Raw genomic sequence first — 8,418 nt, forward strand, 5'->3', positions numbered from 1 at the left:
AAAACGAAAGCCAAGACTACCTACACGTTGAGAATATTCTTCTTCCATGGCAGCACAAACCAAATCACAATCCCCATACACAGGCCTTTTACATACGCTCTTGGTTTCTAGTATGCCACACTGTGCACCATTCATGCTTCAAAAATAAATCCAAGACGCCCTGTTTGTGAAGCAACACGCAAATATGATTTGTTGCAGAATGAAGGGAGAGACAGACGAGGTCCACAAGTAGGAGCACTCTTTCAACTTCCGTGGATGCACGAAGCCTCTACTGCGTCTATCGCCTCTGTCGTTACTAACGTAATCCATGAAGAAACTGCAAGATGAGCACTGAGGCACGAAATGTGCACGGCGCAAAAATCGCGATTCACACGACCACCCATTCCAAACGTCGTTTACAAACACACGACACGTGATCTGCCTGCAAAAACCCCAATCCGAAAATAATAAACAAAGCCAAGCCAATCCATGGGTTGCAATAACGATTTGCTTATTTTCACCTGGGGCCCGATCCTCGATATTCGCCTTCCCCTGATGGCGCCATATTGTCTTTCTGATTGGCTCTGAAAAGAGTCACGTGCTTCAAACTTGTGGCGCGAAACCATCAGTTGAGGCAAGCACTTTTAGCGGTTACGTCAAAATGACGTAGCCGTGAAAATTGATTTCAACCGGAGCTATCCTTGTTGCCTGGATGACAAATACGAATGATTTTGGAGTGGAAGCAAAGTTACTGATGGTGGTTTGGAGAACACTTACGCTCGATTAACCAATGTGATGAAAATAATGGCATACTGGGAAGGAGCGGATGCTCAAATTTGATTGGCTGGAGCTATGTCACGTGAAACACGTGATACGCAGGCATATTTAGATTACGTCAAATTGACGCGTCATGACGTAACTGATGTGCCGCCATTACCGAAAATGCTGACGTTTGGCCGCCATAATTTCGCCGAGTGGCGAGGTGCCCGAATTATGCTAATGAGACTATGGCGACAGGCAAGCTGATTTATGCAGCCGTTAGCCTACCGTAGTTTCTTAGCTTGTTATTAAAAGTAAAAGGATAACTTTATATACACCTTGCATAGCTTTTAAACGCAATAGAAAGGCAAATAATGAGCGCGTATGAAATAAAGGACGCTTGAGACAATCTGTAATGGGGGCAGAAGCTTGCGGCCGCGTGACGGCGCTAACTGCTTTCTTATTTCAAACCCTTTCTTCCTATGGTAAGAAATCATTGGTCTGTGCGGTTATGATAACCCAGCAATGGCGGCGGCCATGGAGGGAGGCATGAAGGGAGGTACGCTTTCATTATAGTGAACTAGAATATATATTCTAGTTCACTATAGCTTACATGGAGGAAAGAAAGAACTTGTACGCTTATGAGTGGTCTTCGTGCCGTTCGTCGTCTGCAAGTAGTGATCGAGGATTTGCTGCAGCACAGCAATGCTGTCAAATTGTCTTGAAAGATAGCTCGTCAGTACAGTCAGATCAATCATCTGACGAGGAGTGTAGTGTGGCGGCTTTGCAAGCTCCGAGGCGAGAATTGTCCTGCGCTCGGAATGTTGAACTGTTGAGCTACTGTTGCTTCGGGTGTGATCGCCAGTGGTGAACGCCTCTGATGTTGGATGGCACGAAATGTATTCGTTCGGCCGAGCGACAAGCTCCCGGAATGTGTCGGGCTTCTCGATGGGTGTCGACCAGCAGGGCAACGCAGTCAATCTGCTGGAAATGGTGCAGCACGTCGAGCATCACAGAGGTAAGTGCAATAAGAAAACCTGTAAAGGTGACTGTTCATACAGCGTCATTCGCATTCAAGTTGTACGCAGGCGGGAAATGACTGAAGATTAAAGGAATACTCACAGGACGCATGCGGCGAATCCGATATTTTTAATCAGCACTTTGCGTTGCTTTTAGCTGCATATTTCTACGACGCATTATAATTTTCTTCAACTTCTCTACACTGCACGAACTTAAAAAAAAAAAAAAAAAAAAAAAAAAAAAAGCTGAGTGTGCTTGTAGTTGTCAAGATTTCTTGGTTAATGGTTTCGACGACCGAGGAAGGAAAAACAAGTGAAATCGCCTGATATAAGTCGTTCCCTTAATTGCAAAAAAAGAAAGAAAAAGTTAGCCACAATACAATTTCCGCCACCAAGCCGTCTTTACCTGTTACGGAAATGGTTCACTTAGGTTTAGGTTTTGCACTGACCATTTCTTGCATTCATAGATTACACTTTACCGCAGCCTAGCTTGTAGCTTTGATGATTTTGAATGTTCCTGTGCCATGCGTGTTTGATATTTTATTTGCATATAATTTAGGCACTAAACATTTGCAGGTGATCGTGTGGACCTTGTGCAGCCGTTGCAGCACTTCCAATCCGAGTCATCATGTGGTCAAGAAGTCCTGGGGCCATATTCAACATCATTAACCTCTCTGCTAGGCTTGTATAATCTGGGAGGCCACGCCTTGTCCCTGGACGGCCACATCAGATGTGAAGTGCCATGCAGATGGACAGCTCTTTTTGAAGATCGTTACAGCTTGTAGTGTGTGCAGATCACATGACATTGACGCCACCTGCAAATGGTAATCGCAGCAGGAACATCAACAAGTACAAGGAAGAGGACGTGCAACATTTATATTAACTCGGACAGGAACAACTTGATCACCTGCACTTGAGATTTTCACTCGCTGTCATGATTTTGATATATGCCACAAGTGATCAATGTGCACATTCTTACTGCTTCATGTTCGATAGCATACTGCTGAAAAGCCGTCCAAGTCTTAATTTTTTCTGTGGTTTTGAGATATAACCATCTCTTTGGTGTACATTTTGTTGATAGCATGTGCAAGAACCAAGTTCAGCTTTGGGGTGGCGCAGTGGTTACGGCGCTCGACTATTGTTCCCAAAGACGCGGGATCGAATCCCGGCCTCGGCGGCCGCTTTTCGATGGAGGTGAAAAGCAAGGCGCCCATGTGCTGTGCGATGTTAGTGCACATTAGTGCGATGTTAGAACCCCAGGTGGTCGAAATTTCCGGAGACCTCCACTACGACGTCTCTCATAGTCTGAGTCGCTTTGGGACGTTAAACCCCACAAACCAAACCAAACCTTTCCTTGGTGCTATAATTTTTTGTCTATCATCTGTAGACATACTGAGTGTATTCTACAAGTGCTGTGGCCCTTGCTGAGAGCTGTCATTCTTTGTTGTATACTTTGCTTTTTTGTGTTCTGCTTAAACTCAGTGTGCATTTTATTAAGTGCTTCATGTCAATGAAACACAGGAAGGTACAAAAACGTTCTCCTTCTACCTCCAGAAGTGCCATTCTGAGTAGGACATGCGGGCAGCAACAGTTCACAATTCACTTTGGTGTTTGTGGCAAGCAGGCAGCCTGCGATGTACTACTTCAGTGAGAATATTTGACATACGTGCACCCTGGTGGATGTGTCTGCAGTCGTTTACCATAGCAGAGTCCATTTCGTTACACCTATCTTGTGTGCTACTAGGGTGAAATGTGAGGTGCCCACTGTGTTTTTCCACAAACTGCAGAGTGAAGCGAGCTGTGCTTCTTTGTATTTGGTTGCCTTTATGCTTGTTTTCTATTGCTTCCTTCATATGCTGAATGTAGATGAACAGCAATCAACTAGTTTTCCCAAGGATAATTTGTGCATCTATTTGGTGGTCATTGTCTTTCATTGTTGTATGCACGGAAAATGAGGCCCCCGCCAACTTGTCAACCCATTTTGGCAATTTTAGATTCCACTTTTGCAAAATTTGCCAGTTTCATTTTGCACTGCAATTACTGATGCTTTGTAGTGATGTTAATCAAGATCCCAGATAACCTGTTTAACCTCTGCATCATTTGTGTGGCTCGGCGATCAATGAACATTTTTGTATTCTTCAGTTTTTTCACAAAGGCAACTATTGACTTCTCTGTTTTGTAACTAGGTGATATTGATGTGCATGTGCACCCACTGGCAAAAGTTCTTGAAGGTGGCTTCGCAGGGGAAAGAATGCATTCATTTGTGTACGGGATAAATTGCTTGACATTTCATGTTTCACTATATAACTCATAGTCACAATAATGATGCACAAGCGCAGGAGTGAAATAAAAACTTTTTGATAAGATTGTCCTTCATAAATTTTTGACTGCAGCTCTACAAAATGCTTTGCTCCTTTTGTGCATTGCTACATATCTTGTTCCATAAAATACCTCCCTCCATGATAGCGTTGTGTGTAGTCCTTCCATACCTCTATTATGAGGCTGCTATCTGGGCCATTTGCTTCTTGACACATTCTTGCTGCTGCCACATGCCCTCCGGCACTCACATATGTTAAAAGAGGGTTGGTAAAGCTCACATATTCATGCTCTAAGCCACTGGAGACTGGCTTCATCACTCGAGATGTTTATCGAATGATTGCAGCTGTGTATAACTGCTTCATTACTTTTTTTCTGTTAGTTGCTTTTGTAGCCTTCATTGTTCTTTGTGAGCTTTAAATTGAGAATTTTAAGGAAGGGGCACAAATTTTATGCCAATCACTTTCATTTCATTTATATAGAAGCACTTTCAAGGAAACTTGTGTTTCATCATCACTTTTCAACATTTTGTACCATTGTGCTAGTACTGAGTTGTATAACTTTTTGCTCTCATAAGTGACAGCTGCGCTAGTTTCACTTACACCTATCCTATTGTCGCATGTGTTTTCTATGTTATCTAGTATCCCTATGCTTTCCTATTATATCAGCTTCAGCAATCCTCTCTGCATTTAACCCTCAGAATGTGCTGCATATTTTGCACGTCTGCTATGTGTACAGCCTAAATTGAACACCACAATATATTCTTAAGATTGCATTCAAAAGATAACTTCCTGAAGGTACAATCCTATTGAACACAGTAGACGTCATACTATCCATAAGTGAGCCATTCTTTTTCATGATGTATTGAAGAATTTGTGAACAAAGCGATTTCATTTTATCTTGACCACATTCATCTGTTGTTTCTGTGGTACAGCCTCTGCCACAGCTGCATCTATAACTCGGCTGTTGACACTGTGGTCAAATGTCTTGCGAGCCAGCAGAGCCTAATGTAGCGTTGATGTTCAGCTATTGGCTTCTTGCTTTTTTTTTTTTTGATGCAGCAACGTTAAAGCCTCTTTTCTGCACAAAACGCGACGTTGTGAGTGGAAAATCTTGGGCACATTTCAGACAGGTGACATGGCCGAGTACTCAGTGTGATGTCTCTGGCTTCACCTTTGAGATGAATGTGTGAGGTGATAAACCTTGCAGGATCTTTGGGTAATAAGACAGGCAACCCTTAGGCCATGGAAACGCATCCGTACAGCTTGGTTAGAGTGGGCTTTATAGGTATCTAGACAAGTGGTCTTCCACATAATTGGATAACTTACAGGTATACGCTACTGATATGTATCATAGAATAAATACTAGGTGTTAGCAGTAGCAAAGTCGATTCACACGAATGAGAGTCTGCAGACAGGAGCCATAAAAGCTGTTGTGTCATAGCGGTAAATGCTGAGCTTGCGTGTCCCCACAATTGTTTTTAGAGCATGAAGTTTTCAAGTGCTGTGCTGGTTTGCCTGATAGCCGTCACACTGAGTGACTTGCTGAAATAATGCTTAAGGCTTGTCTTCCTGAGCCAAACATTTCTCCTTTTTGGTAGACTGCATAAAGGGAACATTCTAGGTGTGGCAGGCATTTATGCACAGATAAAATCATTCTTACACACACTATAACTACCTTTGCCCTGTCCATAAGAGAATCAGGGAATACTTGCTCTGTCCCAGGTGCCGACTACCATTTAAATGACGTTGAGTTCCATAATCTTTGATACTGGTAATACTGCGGAACGCATAGCATCCCTTGACTGTAGTTGCAGCCTAGTGGTTTGAGCATTTGGGGACCAATCCTCAGTGGTGTTGGGTACTCTTTGGTAAAACAGTGGGTGCTTGCTTTGCTGGTGCTGGGGTTATCTTGGGCCAAACACTTGGAGAATGGGTTTTTGACCCTATCTTGTGTTCCCTTGCTTTGTATAGCTAATTTCTCTTCTTTGGTCTCCAAGGCCGTGCCACCTTTCAGATATGGCGATGAGCTGTACAAGTACAACAATACTGTAATTACTTGAATGCGTGACAGCCTTTCATTTTTTAGGCTGTGTATTGTAGAGTGTGTAGTGCTGTAAATAAATTTTGTATTGTTTTGTATATTGTAATTTTCAGTTTTCTTATAAGCAAGGCTTCATGTCAGGTGCATGTAAAAAAAAATGCCAAAAAGTACCGAAAGCAAATGATACACCAATTGTTAGTCAACGACGAGCTGTTTAAAGCTACAGGGAATGTGTTACGTGAGTAGCAGGTCTCTTAAAGTGTGCATGTTTTACCAAAATAAAGGACAGAAGCTATACTGCAACCTGTTGGAAGAACCATGCATACAAGACGCACTAGCTGCAAATCATACGCTCATTTAAATCACGTTTAGTTTTCCAATGATATGCAATCAGAATGTCGAAAAAGTAAATTTCATGCTTTATTCCCATATTTATGCCCGTATTCAGGTGAGGTTCATTTGAGCATGTTTTTGAGTCAGAGTGTAGAGAGTGGATGTTAGACAGTTGCACGTTGGACATTATGCATTGCTGGAAGAGCACACAGGGGATGGCACAGCCAATACAAATCATACAGTATTATCACCTGGCATTAATGAACCTTTGCCAAAAAATCCAGAACACTACCCTGATGTGCTGCAGGCCACATTGCTGCAGGCCTTGCAATTCATGCCTCTTTTTGTCGAATATTGTTCCTGTGCATGCTTCTGTTTTTCTTTTTTGTTGCTGTTACTTTTTACTTACGGTGTCTTTAAAGTCACGCTTGCTTTCCCCTTTGGCTCCCTTGCTTCACTCAGAGACAGGTTCGGGCTTTGTGTAGCATGTGCACTGGTTAATGTGTGCATGAATGCTACATTCAATTGACAATTGCTTCAAGAAAATGGTTTCCGTACTGCATCTAGCTCATTGTAATTAGGCATCATATATCATATTCACTCTTCATGTCTGTTCCTTCACTTCCTGATCGTCAAATAGTATATGTGAAGGCATATCTCTAGCCGACCTCATCACCCTTCTCTCCTCTGAGGAATCATGCTGCACTGAAAGAAAGTGCCGGATGCTATTGCAAGTGCAAAACTGGTAAACAGTAGCAAAGGAACTAGGCTGTACCTGACAAATTTTGTTTCTCTTGTGACATTGTGGTGTGATGTGCACCTGCATCAGACGAGCAGTGTTGCTACTTTTATAAAATGTTTTTATGCAACATGCTCAGAAACCAAGCAGAATAATACCGACAGCTTTTTTTTTTTATTATTATTATTTTAACGAGGCATCTGCCACAACAGAGTGACACACTCTGCATGCGGTGAAATGTGCATACAGCGTGCTATGTCTAATTCAGGGCACATTAAATGCCATCAGCGTGAAAGCTAACCTGTTGCTGCCAGTGGGCATCTGGATACACTTTTCATTGCATTTTCATTGCTGCCAGAAAATCTTATCTGCTTATTTTTGCGGCTGCGTGAAAACGTCCCCGCCTCGATGGCTCAGTAATGATTATAGACGCTCGGCTCTCTGACCCGCAATATGTGCGTAGCCCAGCTACGACGATCGCATTTCGATGGAATTAACACGCTAAAGGTGGTCCGATGTCAGCGCATGCTAAGATCGCCAGATATATGGCCTAATCGAGCTCTCCACTATGCGTGTTTTCACTACGCCGCTCCAGTCGGGCCGATATCTGCACGCTACGCCACAGAAGCCGACACGTATACCCGGCCGTAGCAGACTTGCTAACATGATGGAAACGGTGGGCTGCCGCAGGCAGTTTCCAACGACAGTGATACCCTGAGAAGGCCAGCGTTGTCGTCGGATAGGTGCGTCTCTTCTCTAGAGGCAACTGCAGCCCGAAAATCTGTTGGGCGCTTCCAATTCTCAGTCGTAAACAAATTCTTTAATCCTGATACTCGCCGATTTCTCTGCGCGACTAAGTCCATAAATGAAACACGGACAGCTAGCAACATGCAGGCATCTCAAGTGAGGCATCGCTCACACTTGACGATCGGCTGTTTGTGGGGTTTGCGTCGAGTACCGCCGTTCGCTCAGCCTAGCTGCTGGTGGACGTCCGACAGCGTGTGTACTATGATGCACTGTGGTCGCAACTACCGTTACTATAATAGTACAGTACAGCCGCAATGTATACGTAAGTATCTCACTATCTCCTCAGCCTTGCCCTGCCGCGCGACGCGTGTATGCAGCGTAAACACTGTTCGCACCGACCCTTCAGCTTCTTGGCATCGCAGCGTTGGCATTTTTGTAATCGGCGCCAAGTAGCAGACGACGGCGTTGTTTTTTGTAACTTTT

The 8,418-nt window shown here is 43.6% G+C and overlaps 1 protein-coding gene across 1 annotated transcript; it reads left to right on the forward strand.

The window, feature by feature from the left end:
- The first annotated feature begins 1,112 nt into the window (after positions 1–1,112).
- On the forward strand, positions 1,113–6,419 carry LOC146202829 (uncharacterized). Its single transcript, XM_084588363.1, has 2 exons — positions 1,113–1,756; positions 2,334–6,419. The coding sequence occupies exons 1-2, from the start codon at positions 1,636–1,638 to the stop codon at positions 2,540–2,542; spliced, it is 330 nt and encodes a 109-aa protein (XP_084444489.1). The 5' UTR covers positions 1,113–1,635; the 3' UTR covers positions 2,543–6,419.
- Positions 6,420–8,418: the final 1,999 nt, after the last annotated feature.

The sequence above is a fragment of the Amblyomma maculatum genome, chromosome 1 (genome assembly GCF_055883805.1).
Source record: "Amblyomma maculatum isolate TAMU_Amacu chromosome 1, ASM5588380v1, whole genome shotgun sequence".
In the NCBI taxonomy this organism is placed as follows: domain Eukaryota; kingdom Metazoa; phylum Arthropoda; class Arachnida; order Ixodida; family Ixodidae; genus Amblyomma; species Amblyomma maculatum.